At 41.4% G+C, this 14,028-nt stretch overlaps 1 protein-coding gene across 1 annotated transcript; it reads right to left on the minus strand.

Moving 5' to 3' along the window:
• Positions 1–862: 862 nt before the first annotated feature.
• Positions 863–7,988, minus strand: LOC128413208 (toll-like receptor 7). The gene is made up of 2 exons (XM_053387229.1): positions 7,806–7,988; positions 863–5,049 (listed from the first exon to the last, which is right to left on the minus strand). Exons 1-2 carry the CDS (start codon positions 7,848–7,850, stop codon positions 1,897–1,899), a joined length of 3,198 nt encoding a protein of 1,065 aa, XP_053243204.1. The 5' UTR covers positions 7,851–7,988; the 3' UTR covers positions 863–1,896.
• Between the last annotated feature and the right edge of the window lie 6,040 nt (positions 7,989–14,028).

Here is a 14,028-nt window from a genome sequence, read left to right on the forward strand (position 1 = left end):
AGGGAGAAAGTTAGACTGGCAGAAAGAAAACAGACAGATAAGTTGGATGGTTGGAGTTCTGCAAATTTATTCTTCTGCAGCCAGGAAGAGGTTAAGATAAAGTTTATTGAAAGCTAGCACAAGAGTATTCACAACATAGTTAAGTAAAACACAGTTAACAATGCTAACATTTACCTTCCATAACAAGCAGATATTTCCACACACAAATAGAAGCCACTCTGGGGACAGAAAAGCAATAGCAGCTTATAGTACCACAGAACTGCTTCATGGCACAAGGGGCGGGGGACAATAATATACTATTTCTGGTTTTGGACAACTCTTGTTGTCAGCTCAGCATAGCTGAAAATAAGTATTTGTGTTCTGGACCCAGATCTTCCAGATTCTGATGTGGATTGTCCAAATGTTATCGGCAACTAAGATTGTTGGCTAAGAGCGATACATTTAAAAGTTATTTTTGATGATCTGTTGTGGTGAATTAAACAGCTTCTTATTGTTAGTTTCTACATTAGTATAAGTATTCCAAATAATTATATCAAGAATTTGTACCCAACCCTGTAAAATAGCACAGTATTGTTAATATCACATTACTTTTGGGATCAATGCTAATTGGAGTGGAGAGGAGGAATACCTTTCAGGTTTGGGACCTTAAACATAAAGAGGACCTCAAAATTGATATTTTGACTTTTGATAAACTTTGCAGTTTGCTTTTATGTGATTTGACCAAAATGTGGCATATTTTCTCAGCTTAAAGCTGCAAATCTAAGCCATTGAGAGAAGTAATTTGGTAAAAAAAAAATTGTTTTTTGTTAACTGTTATAGATGCCGTCATATCAAAGAGTTCAAAATGTTCATAAATATTTTTAAAATATTTCTGCTTTGATGGCACAAGCTTAGACCATGGTGAATAGGTACTCTCAGACCAGCTGAATATGTAAACAAAATACTCTGTTTTATGTCTTATTTTTGTTTTCACATATCACCATTTTTTATTTTTCTTATGGCTAGCGGTCTGAAAGGATGGAAGTGGCCCCCTCTGAGAAGAGGCCTATATAGGAGCTTAGGTGGACATGCCTTGATTATCTTAATTGAAGGTTGAGGTCTACATTCCCTTCAGGGCAATGTTCTGGGGGCTGTGTGCCCTTGGTGGGCAGGGCAGAGGCAAAATTGGGCAGAGCAACGAGTGCACATTCTACCATTCAAACAGTAGGTTAGCCCCTAATCATAACACACACATCCAGCCTCCATCCGAGCAAGCAAGAGGCATTGTCAGAGTTCAAGAACCCATTCCAGGCAGGTGGAAATACTCCAGGAAGGTGCCAGGAGGGCTGGTTAAGAAACATGGCTTGGAGAGACTCTCAAGGCTGGGGCACCACATTTGGCCCCTAGGTGAGAGGTCCCTATTCCTGGCTTAGTGCCCCTAATTGAGTTTATAAGATGACTTGAGGTTTAAATCAGTGGCTTCAAATGTTACCTAGGCACTACACTGCCTAATACACTGTTCACTCTGTGGAATAATGCATCTTCTGGTTTCTCAAGGATATGTATATACAAGAATTATAAATAATGGCTTCAGAAGCTTATAGCTACAGCCTTTCTGTTCTATTTATCTTTCCCACCTCAGATGTTTAAGAGCATATACAAATCTGCCACAATCTCCTAGCATATCCCAACATTTAGTATCTAAAAAGTTCAGTTGACAAACTAGGCTTTCTTTGCAGCACTTGTCTCAAATAAGCTAAGCTTCCTATATTTCAGCAGTAGGTGTTGAATGTTCCATAAGCTGCTGCTATTCCTTCAAATGTTTTAAAATTTCACCCGGTGCAAAGGCTGAGATTGAGCCTCATTCAATTTAGTGTGGCTTTAACCTACAGAACATTTTTGTAGAATGTGACCAAGCTATACCATCTCTTTAAAAAGCTTGTTATAGCTCAAGTCATGGTTTGCTGCTAGTGAATTTCTCAGGCACTGCCAGAAATACCACTGAGACTGAGGGTTAGTTGGCCATTCAAGGACGGACCTGTTACACAATCTTTTCCTGAGGCGGAGATACTTTGAGGTTTGTAAAACCTTTTCAAGGAACACCAGGATGATTACATCAGCTTTTTCATCCACAAGGCGCTGGTGTGCCAAGTAAAAGGTTGTCTTGAAGTTGCCGCTCGCAATATATCTGTTTGTTAGCACAAATATAGTTTTTCTGCTCTCTTGTATACTCTCAGAAAGGTTTTCCAGGACCGGCTGCCCTGGTAGCCAATCTCTGTCTTCCAAACATAGCCTGAATCGTTTCTCTCTGCCATCTTCCAGCTTTTCAAGTAATTCTTTTAGGACCCACTCATTTACAGCTGCATCTTTCTTATCGTAAGCAATGAAAGCATCGTAAATAGCTTTGGACGAAGAGAGGCGTTTGTATCCTTTCAAACTGGCAGTGCAGAAATGATAGATGTACCACACATCCCAGAAATACAAGTGGCTGATTACTGTGACCAGCATCAGAGACATGATGACTGAGACAGTCATTAAGTACAGGATCAAAGAATAGTTCAGCTCGCAGGCATTCCGATCCAAGAAAACCACACTTTTACCTCTCCATGCACCTGGGCCTGCACACGTCACATCTGTTGCCAGTAAAGGAATAGTCACATTTGTCTGGTTGACCCATGAGACAAACCACACAAGGTCACAGTCGCATCGGAAAGGATTGCCGTGTAAAACTAATGTGTCTAGCTTGTCAATAACATTCTTGGGGAAGCTGAAATTACTAAGTGTTTTGATTTTGTTAAAACTGAGATCTAGATGTTTCAGCTGGTAGGCACCTTGAAGAAAGTTTTTTGTCAGTTTTCTAATCCTGTTGTTTTGCATGTTGAGGTTCTCCAGGCCCCTGGAGCAGTTGGAGAGCTCACGGGGGACTGTACTCAACTGGTTGTCGCTAAGATCCAAGGTTTTTAGGTTTTCCAGAAGGTGAAGGTTTGCCCAATTAAAACTCTTCATTTTGTTACGTGCCAATATGAACACTTCGAGCTTGGAAGGCAAGTTCTCAAAAACGCCTGAAGGCAAAAAGGTTAGAGAGTTTTCAGAAACATCAAGAGTCTTTAGGTTGGTCAGGTTCTTGAACAAGGACCAGAATTCTTTATTCCCATCCTGCCATAAAACATTTAAGCGATTCTTTCTGAATTCCAGAGTTTTGAGTGAACTGCTTGCCATGCCTTTATCAGTGGATGTAGAAATCTCATTCCCGTTCATGAACAACGTTTTGAGATTAATAAGATTACCAATGAAGCCCAACATGTGAGTGATGCCTTCTGCCTTAAAATAGTAACTATTATCACTGAGGTCGAGAACTTCTAGTTCTTCCAGCTCTTTAAAGGCATTTGAATTTAGCAAGTCAATCCGGTTGTTAGAAAAATCCAGATATTTCAAGTTGGAAAGATATTTGAATTCAGATCCGTTGAGGGTTTGGCTCATGGCGTTAGCAGACAAGTTGAGGCACTTGAGAAAAGTGAGGTCCTTGAAATCAGAGGGCTTGACAAAAAACATGTTGTTTCTGCTCAAATCCAGCATTGCTCCATAGCTGCTGCAAGAAGTGTCGCCGGCGAAAGGCAATGGATAAGCAGCCTCTCTGTCTTTGCACTTGCAACTTCGGCCATACTCATCATATCTGAAGTAATGCATATCTTTCAGCACAACACCATTACTTTCAACTAATGAATGCTTTGGAAGAGAGTTTAAATTACCACTGGATCCACTTGAAATGAGAGATATTTTATTGAAGGAAAGATTTATAACTTTAAGAGCTGGGAAGCTTTTGAACTCAGACACATCAACATTCCTGATGAAATTAGTCCCAAAATCCAGCACACTAAGATTTTGTAGAGGAATCAAATTTTGTAAAGTATGGTTATCCAGTTCCCAGAAAATGAAACCCCTCAAACCTAAGAATTGAAGATTGGTAAGAGTAGAAAACGTCTTTGGTAGCTTCAGATATTGGGAATATGACCCCAGATCAAAATTGAAAGACAAATCCAAGCTTACAAGGTTAGGAAGAGACTTCAGAAAGTCGGCACGCTCAATTTCTTCAGCCAAATAATTCTGTGAGAGATCGAGCACTTTAAGTTTCATAGTATTCTTAAACCACTTTGGATCCACTCTGTGAAGGGAAGTGCTGTGCAGCCGCAGAACTTCCAATTGTGTTAAGGAGTCGAAAGCACTGGAATGGATAAAAATACTTGCCTGACCTTCACATTCCACACAGTGATAGGGGGCATTGTGACAGCGAGGGCAGTTGCCGCTTAAGTCCAGGATTTTCAAATTATGAAGGTTGGCTAAATCATCCCCACTAATATTCCGAATTACGTTATTGTAAAGGTAAAGTTCCATTAAGGAGGATGGCAGATTCTGTGGGACTTTTGATATGTTATTAGCTTTTAAGGATAACACAGTTAACTTCCCAAGGGCCTGAAATGCTGTTGCATCAATGCTATAGGAAACATTGCAAGGATTGCGGTAATAGCAGTTCTGACCAAGGAAGAGACTTTCTAGGTTGCTAAGTCCTGACAAATTATTGAGGCTAAAAATGTGGTTTGCTTCAAGACTTAAAAGACGCAGATTTGAAGGCAGATCCAGAGGGATGGTGGAGAGTTGATTTCCATCTAAATACAGTGATTTTAGTTTGTGGAGTTTGGCAAAACTGCCAGGTTTGATTTGGGGAATCGTGGTACACACCTTGTCTTTTGGCCCCAACATAGTAGGCACACAGTTGCACCTGAAATCAAGTTCCAGAAGATTCTTGAGGTTGTTAAAATAGCTTTGGGCAATCCTTGGGATGTGGTTAATGGCGAGTGTCAGGTTAGTAATGTTGGCAGACATTTCTTCTGGGAATGCTGGGAATGTTATGAGGCCACGCTCAGTGCAATTTGCTAGCAAATATTCGCTACCAGCAACCATATCACAAGGCAAGGTTTTGGGGAATTGTGTCGCTGGAACCATCCTTGGAAACAGGAATGTAATGAACATAATGGAGAAAAGCAAACTGCTTGTTTGCTGTAGGTGATTTGCCTAGACAGAAGGGGAAATGCAGTCACAACAAACTCGGCTTAAAAGGCTTCTCTTAGACATTTCAATATTGGTAGCGAAAGCAACAGCAAGTTTTGTAGCACCGTAAAAAGACACATACCAAAACAATGTAGATTGCAGGCTCCTGCTGTGTGTGAGGCTGTGCATGAACTTTATAAATAAAGTTCAGATAATTTCTACAGGATGCACATACCATAGTGGACAGAGATCGGATTTCCACCCCTCTCTCATCGTACTAGAAATTACGGCTACCCAGAGAAACAAAATGGTGGGAAATTTGAGTCAGACAAGAGGAAGCACTTTCCCACACTTGTTTCTCCATTCACTTATAAAGCAAGAGGTTTTGTTTTTTTTAATAGAAAGGAGAACACAGGGAAGCAAAGCCAGCCCTTCCTCTTGCCTTATGTCACGGCACTTGGTTAATATTATGTAGTTCTTCCTCAGCCTGGCTTCAACTGGAAGTGATGAGTCAAGCAGAAAACTGGTTAGTGCTATGGAGTACACGAGGCAAAGCATGGGAGAGGCTGGTTTCACTGCCATTTCAGTCCTTTTTTCGTGCAAACATGGCATACACCTGACTAAAATGCATGCAGTTGCCCTGTAACATCTAGTCTGGACCCTCATTGCCACTGTCAGTGTAATGGTGGAGAGGAGCATTCTCCCATTTCAGAATTATTAATTGCAGCTGCTTCCCCATGTCTCAGAGTAGTCAACAAAGTGATGAAACTGACTAGTGTGATCCCTTTTGCGTCTGGGAGGAAAAATCATTTTGCTGAACGGCAGGCTATATGAGAGGGAGGGAGAGCTTGCATGTTTTCTGTTTCAATAGCTACTGGTGGTTTTACAAAATCTAAAACACAGTTTTGAGACGTTAGGAGAGAGTATTCTAGGAGTGGGCTGCTATCCAGTCACTGCTCACGATAATCACATCAAAATACACACATCTGTTGCATGTGCGGAGCTTGAAAAAAAATAATTGCATCTGGTCAGAAAAAAAGAATGGGTTTTCCTACTCTTCAAGGTCTACCTTTTCTTTAATAAAACCCTAGTGGTCCACTGTTAGCTTCTAAAAGCAAGAGAACATAGAACTATCTGTGCAGGGTTTGAAATAGATTTTAGATACGTATTTTTTTTAATAAAAAAAATAGTTGTATATGTCTTTTTTGTTTTTAAATTGATTTATATATGTAATTGTTTTAATCATATTTTAAATCATTTTGAGATGCTTCATAGGAAGCAAGTCATAAATGAAATAATAAAATGAGAATATGTTCAGATAAAATGCTAAGCTACAGCAGTGGCGTAGCGTGGGGGGTGCAGGGGGGGCCGGCCGCACCGGGCGCAACATCTGGGGTTAGGGCAAATCCACGGGTTAGGGGGCGCAAATCCATGGGTTAGGGGGCGCAAATTACTTGCCTTGCCCCGGGTGCTGACAACCCACGCTACGCCACTGAGCTACAGTATGTCAGCTCTGCTACCCTTTCTTCTCTCTTCCTTTGATGGTGCTGTAAGGAGGAGATCGGAAGTACCTGCCTCCATTTCAGTGAACTGCAGTTTGTCCTTGGCTCAGTTCACAGGCAACCATTGCTTAGTGAGGATGCATGAGTGTGCAGGCTCGTAGATTGGATACTGCAGCCATTTTGCTTCCCCAGTCCTGCTGCTGCTGCACTGGAATAAGCTAAGCCGTTGTGCAGTGTGTCTTCTGAATCTCTCCCAGACAAACCATAAGCAGTAAGCCATAGAACAAACATTGGCTGCAGCTTGTTTGCCTGGGATGAGTCTGTGTGTCCGATGGCAGGTTAAGCCAACCCATGGTTTAGTTCATGGTAACAGGTCCAGGACCAGAGAAAGGAGCAAAGCAGTCACAGTTTCCTTGCTGGGGACAAGTACATCTGGGTAAAGCCATAATTTGGCTCACAGTTATGGGTGAACAGGGTCAATATATTTGAACCAAGAACTGCAGTTTGTTTTAACTATGGCGTATTCCAGAAGTGGGGCAGCTTTGTAGCCCAGGGTGGCCAGTTTCAAAAGCCCACTGCAAGCAATAAGCTTAGATGTTTGGCAAGGACGAAGAGAGAGAGAGAGAGAGAGAGAGAGAGAGAGAGAGAGAGAGAGAGAGAGAGAATGAAGTGGCAGAAAGAGAGAGAGAATGGATGGCCATGGTTCTTTTTAGCTCTGGATTCTGCCATGTGGCCCCTGACAGATTATCCCTCACCCACCTTGACAGAATAAAGGCTGCCCACCCCGGTTTATTTAGACAAGCCAGAATTGTAAACTATGGTTTAATTTTGTATTATCTGGACAAACCGTTGCTTAAACTCACAATAGTTTGTCCTAATTTGGGCATAACACATTGGAGATGGAGGGAAATGCTTTGCCCTTAATAGTGATATTGAGTATATGGCAACATTCCATAGGTAACACCAAACCATGTTGCTTTTTCTCTTTAAATCTATGTTTTTAATGAGGTTGCTGCTCACATCATTTGCCTTTGATTTAAGCACCTGCCCTTGCTGTCTTTATTTGGGTAACAGCCTTTTGATTTTGATTTTGGGATTTTATACAGTAGTTGAATATTAATAACTAATCTTGCAGTTCAGCCTGCTCCTCTAATTAGATTTGCAAAGAGCCCAGAACAACACTATGAAACATAATTAACTGCACAGGGAGGGAAATGTGGATTAGTAGATGTGAATGCTTAGTTAAGCAGCTTGTCATGTCAGAAGGCAGGTGATTACCTGGATGCCCAGAGGTGTGCACAAGTATTTCCCCTCTCTTTTCATGGTGTGATCAGTTTCTTGCAATGAAGAAATACCTGTTAAACTGAGGAGGCAGCAGGAGAGTGCATTTTAGAAATATGCCAAGAATAAAATAAATATGGAATTGTTTCTGTGGTAGAATCATAGAACTGTAGAGTTGGGTGGAATCTACACACATATAAAAAAACCACCAATGTGAATTTTTTTTAAAAAAAAGTTTTGAAAAATACATTGAATTTTGCATAGCTCACTGTTGCCATCTAGTGTCACATTTACATATTGCACTTTACAGCACATTTAAAACATTTTATTTGCAGCTGTGTAGCTTAGTCCTTGGAAGGGCCCACAAGAATCATCTAGTTCAACCTCCTGCGATGCAGGATCCTATTGCCCAACACAGGGCTTGAGCCCACAACTCTGATAATAGGCTGAGTCAAGACGGAAGCACTTTCCTCACTTTCAGGAATCACTGAATGAGATAACAAGTGATGTTTACGATTCACCACAACTTCTATTATAATGTTTATAATTGTATTTTGACAGTTTGGAAAAATAAATAAATGATTCCAACTCAGAACTTCAGGGGGCTCTGAAAGTGAGGAGACAGACACCCCCTTTAAAAAAAAATTATTTTCAAACAAAATTAGCAACTGCCATTAACAGTGACTTGGCCTGCAGCAGTTAGCAGATGATAATGCATGTCTCCATGCAGTAAGAAGCTTTGCCTGCTACAGTTCTACAAAGCAAAGTCTTTGGTAAAAGTGTGTGGAGCACATGGGAGCATGAGGTGGAGCTGCAAAAATAAGGAACAGCAGAAGTGAAAGGACTGGTCATACAGAGGGGCAAGGGAGAAGGAGCCGAATTTTCATGTATCAAATCACTGGGCTCCAGATGTGTTGGATTCCAGCTCCTATCACCCCCAGCTGACTGGTGAAGGCTGCTCTAACCTCTGTATGCTTGACTTAGCCAGAGCCTGTCCAACCTGTGCAGTTGGGAACTCCCCCATAGAAGCAGCTAAATTTAGTTTTCACATCTGCATTGGCTCTTCTAGGGCAGGAATGGAGAACCTGAGGTGCTTCTCATGTTGCTGAGCTCCAGTTGCCATCAACCCCAGCCAGATGGCCCAGTAGTCAGGGATGATGGATGAACATGAAGACATAATAAAAAATATTCCTTCCAGTAGCACCTTAGAGACCAACTAAGTTTGTTATTGGTATGAGCTTTTGTGTGCATGCACACTTCTTCAGATACCACACGAAAGCTCATACCAATAACAAACTTAGTTGGTCTCTAAGGTGCTACTGGAAGGATTTTTTTTTCTTTTGTTTCGACTACGGCAGACCAGCACAGCTACCTACCTGTACTAAAGACATAAGAAGAGCCTGCTAGATCAGACCAATGGCCCATCTAGTCCATCTTTCTGCACTCACAGTGGCCAACCAGATGTGACTGGTTCCTCATCCCTGTAGTAGGGTGATTTTATTGCCCCTTCCATTTTATAATAGAAGCAGCCATGTCAGTAAGATAAAGCCAGCTGCAGCGACAATATTTTGTAGACCAGGCATTGGCCCTCCAGATGTTTTGGGACTACAACTCCCATCATCCCTGACCACTGGTCCTGTTAGCTTGGGGTGGGAGTTGTAGTCCCAAAACATCCGGAAGGCTGAGTTTGCCTATGCCTATTGTAGACCATCAAACTAGCAAAATTTTGGGCTTAGAGACCAATCCAACAGGTCCATTTTCTTGCAAGGTTTGTATCTGTCTCACTCTTTTTGCCCAGTTCCAGCTGACTGAGTCACAAGTTATAATAAAGCCACATAACACTAACAACTCATCACTTGACCCCTTTTGGTATCTAGGTGAGTCTAAGGCTGTTATCCTCATTTACTACGGAGTTCAAAGGTATGGCACTTTTCTCCAGAGATAAATGTGAGATTTAGCCTTTGAAGTTTCCTGGTTCCTAACCATTAGGTTGGTCATTTTTTCCAAACCAACTAACCTATATGTTAACTTCCTGTTTTAAAGATCAATAGTACTCATTATATGTTTATAAAATACACACCTTAACAGAACGTAGCAGATGGGAATGGAGACGAATACAGAAGAAAATGATACAATTCTCAAAAATACTTATTGCACTCAAGAGTTGCTTCCAGATACAAATGCTTTCAAGAATACAGTTAAAAATTGAACTTACCATTCTATGAAGGATTTTGAGGAGTGCTGTGTTAGATGGAGAGAACAATGAAATAAGCCCTTCCAACTTCAGGTCAGGTACAAAATACAGGGAGAGAGCACGAGAATTCACTAATTGAATGATTCTGTCACCTACTTGGGTCCTTTTTTCGTTTCTCACCAGGAGACAACTTGCTAAATTAATAGTATGTGAGGCAGCTGTCACCAATGCTCACTTCCTCAAAGGCAGAAATAGTGTGGGGAATTGGGTGGGGGTTTTTTTTGTTTGTTTGGGTTTTTTGGTTCTTAAAAAAATATATCCTACATTGTCTTCAAAGCATGAACCTGCCATTGCAATGAAAGTGTACCTGGGCTGTGCTGCTTCAGATTGCAGGTTGAGACGAGACTCAAATGTTCTTCCATATGTAAGAATAATAAATAATAATAATAATTAAAACTCCCCAGCATGGGAGGGAAATGGATAGGCTAGAACTGTCCCCACTGACATCTAGATCGTAACTGCATTGTGCTGAGTGAGGAGCATACAGTTCCACAACCCCATGTGCAGGCTGAAGTGGGACAACCCAGACACAGGTTTATGATTTCACTGAGATCTAGGCCATAGTTTTTTTTTGCCTGCTTATAAAACATAGGTAATATGAATATAAATCGTACTGAGAGGTTTTATTCTGCTAACTTTTATTCTGAGTAGATCCATTGAAGTTAATGTATGTGGCTAAGTTAGGTCCCTTAATTTCAGTGGAACTACTCTGAGTAAGATTTAGTTGATGAATAATCTCCGCTGTGCCGTATAGTTGAGAAATGATAACTTCAGAGCCAATTCAGATTCCTCAATCACTTCAGATAACTTCAGATTCAGAGCAATTAGCCTAGGCAAATTTTATACAAAACAATGTGTAACTGAATGACCGATCCATCTTGCCCCCTAATCCTTTTGTCCCTGAATCAACCATCAAAGTAGTATTTCAATGCTTGTGAATAAAATCTGTGCTATTGGATTTTAGCCAATCTTTGATACTGCCAATCACTAACAACAACAACAACAACAACAACAACAACAACAACAACAACAACAAATTATTAATAACAATCCCACCGAAACCTAGGAAGATCTTAACTGCCAAGTCTTCTTTCCTTTCACATGCTTGCCAATATTTTATTCCTCCCCTCCCCCTCCCGTGTTTAGAGCAGCTAGCAAGCATTGTTACAGTTTCAGTTCTCCGTGAAATGAAACTTAAGTTGTAAAGACATTTACAAGCTAGGCTTTCTTTCCATGCGATAGTCATGCAGGTGTGACACCTCTTGTATGAAAACCTGTAAATGGTGAAATGGTGTTTCTTACATAATCATGTGCTGACTTGAGGAGGAATACAGTAGACATCAATAATAGTTCGCCTTAAGAAGCCAGTATTTATGATACTAAGGAAATACTCCATTAAAGGTAAAACTTTCTCTATAGACCACAGGTCTGAATTGCAACAACTGTCCGAGTTCTGAGGCTGGGAGAAGGGCAGCCTTCTGAGTTAATACCTATGAAATAAATAATGGTGATGAAATTATATCCCACCCCTCTTCCCAAAGAAGCCCAGGGCAACAAACAGTGCTGCTACTTCTTCCTGGCACCATTTTTCTTCTTCAGCCATTCTTAGTCCTTATCTGCCCACTTTGCCACTTAATCTGCTGGCAGTGGGAGGGGCTAGAGCTAAAACTAGGCTTACTAGTTGCAAAGGGCTTTTGATAATTGGCTGACAGCGGTTTGCGCACAGATGGTTTCACAGTGCGAATTCAAACTATGGCCTGGTGTGAGCGTACAAGTGTGCTGACCCCAGCAGATTTCTTTCAGAAATAGCTTTTATTAAAGATTTTCTAGGGTTACAAAAGTACGTGCATTGCCTCTGTTTTCAGGTCATAGGGTCTTTTCTACAGATTCAATATGAGACATGAAAATTGTATATAAGGCTGGGGAAGAAAAGTAGGGAGAGAGGGCGGTGGTAAACTTAAATTCTTTTAGTACTTAGTGTATGTGTGCGGTATTCCCCCGCCCCCCCCAGCATCACTTGGGTAGGTTTTCTTTCTAGTCATTTACTAGTTTTTATGGGCAGTGAGGGAGCTCAGGGCATGGTTGGTTGCCTTTAGTTGACTGCATTGAGATTTGGGTCCGTGTTGCGCCATGTGTGTAACAAAGGGGAGGCCATACTGGGGTGAAGCCATCCTCTTTTATTTGTCCGTGTCAGTTTCAGTTTGTTGGTTAGCTTTTCTAGTAAGGCTGTTTCCCATACAATTTGATACCAGTGGTCCATGTTCACTCCTGACAGGTATCTCCAATGTCTAGCTATGATGCTTCTGGCTGCTGAGAGTTATGGGCTCTTTATAGTTTGAGTAGGCCTTACTGTCCTGCAAAATATTGAATAGGCTGGAGCCACAGCTCAAATTAGCTCAGTCAAGTTGAACCATGGCTTAGAGTTTGTCTCACAGAAACCACAAGCTGTAACAGAGCCTATAAATCATAATCTCTCCAGTCCCACTTTTGTCAGTGCCAGCCCAGCAGGGCATTGGAAAAGGGAGTCTGTCTATCTCTGGTTTGCCCTCCTCACCCACCAAATTTTAAAAGTATCTGTTATTTTACCAGCGGGTGCTGTTCTACAATGCAGCTGAGCAAAACTAGTTAAGCCCCTTGTTGAACTGAATTTGCAAAGGATTTGCCTTGTAACATACCTAAACTGTCTGTGCCATATGACTCGTGTGCACTAGGTTGTCAAAATATTTGCAGGCATGGGAATGGCATGGGACAGCTGGTTAGGAAATGCATGTCAGTTCCATGAGAATGCTGTGTAGAGATTTCTTACCTCTCGCAGGTAACAACTCAGAACTACTTCTTATATTAATTCAGAAATAATGGATTCACTTGCAACATTGTGCGCATGTGTGCCGATTTGTATATTCAGACTGCTTGACCATGCTTAACAGTATCGCCACATTTCAAATACAGTGGTACCTCGGGTTAAGTACTTAATTCATTCCGGAGGTCCGTTCTTAACCTGAAACTGTTCTTAACCTGAAGCACCACTTTAGCTAATGGGGCCTCCCGCTGCCGCTGTGCCGCCAGAGCACAATTTCTGTTCTCATCCTGAAGCAAAATTCTTAACCTGAAGCACTATTTCTGGGTTAGCGGAGTCTGTAACCTGAAGCGTATGTAACCTGAGGTACCACTGTATGTGCATCTGCTCTCTGGCATTTCAGCACAAGAAAATGCATTCAAAAATAAAAAGTAAACCAGATGTTTAAACTCAATCAAATCTCAGAATGAGAAACATCCCATGCAAAACCCCCTAACAAGGTCATGAAAATTTCTGAGTTTACTCATCCGATAGACAAGTACTTTTCAGTTAGCAAAACTGTTTTTGTGCTTGTAGCCACACAGTTAGTGTGGTTTGCACAATCCACTTTATATTTAGCATGCAAGGTGTGCAAGGCAAGTTGTTCAGGTAAGATACCACAAAGCACCCAGTGCCTGGCTTCAGATAGAAGTTTAGAGTTGGAAGGTATCCCAAGGGCCATCTACTCCAATCCCCCTACAATGAAGGAATCTCAGCTAAAGAATCCGACCTCTGTTTAAAAACTTCCAAGAAAGGAGAGTCCAACACCTTCTGAGGTCATCCATTTCGCTGTCAATCAGCTTGTCAGAAAGTTCTTTCTAATGTTCAGTTGGAATCTCCTTTCTTGTAACTTGAATCCATTGATTCGGGTCCTACCCTCCTGAGCAGGAGAAGACAAGCTTGCACCATCTTCCATTTGAAGATGGCTATCATCTGTTTTCCAGGCTAAACATACCCAGTTCCCTCAACCATTCCTCATAAGGCTTCGTTTCCAGACCCTTGATCACGTTGGTTGCCATCCACTGCACACATTCCAGCTTGTCACGATCTTTCTTGAACATGCTTTTGATAATGTTTTTGTATCTGTTTCTGTGACCAGAGTCGCTTAGAATGTGAATGTGTCTGTCTAT

Source organism: Podarcis raffonei, chromosome 4, assembly GCF_027172205.1.
Source record: "Podarcis raffonei isolate rPodRaf1 chromosome 4, rPodRaf1.pri, whole genome shotgun sequence".
NCBI classification, from domain to species: Eukaryota; Metazoa; Chordata; class Lepidosauria; order Squamata; family Lacertidae; genus Podarcis; species Podarcis raffonei.

Excerpts from the sequence above, each read along its gene's own strand:
- LOC128413208 (XM_053387229.1), bottom strand. The coding sequence starts at position 7,850 with ATGAAAAGAGAGGGGAAATACTTGTGCACACCTCTGGGCATCCAG. Across the intron at positions 5,050-7,805 it reads GCACACCTCTGGGCATCCAG|GCAAATCACCTACAGCAAAC; the intron begins GTAATCACCTGC and ends CCTTCTGTCTAG.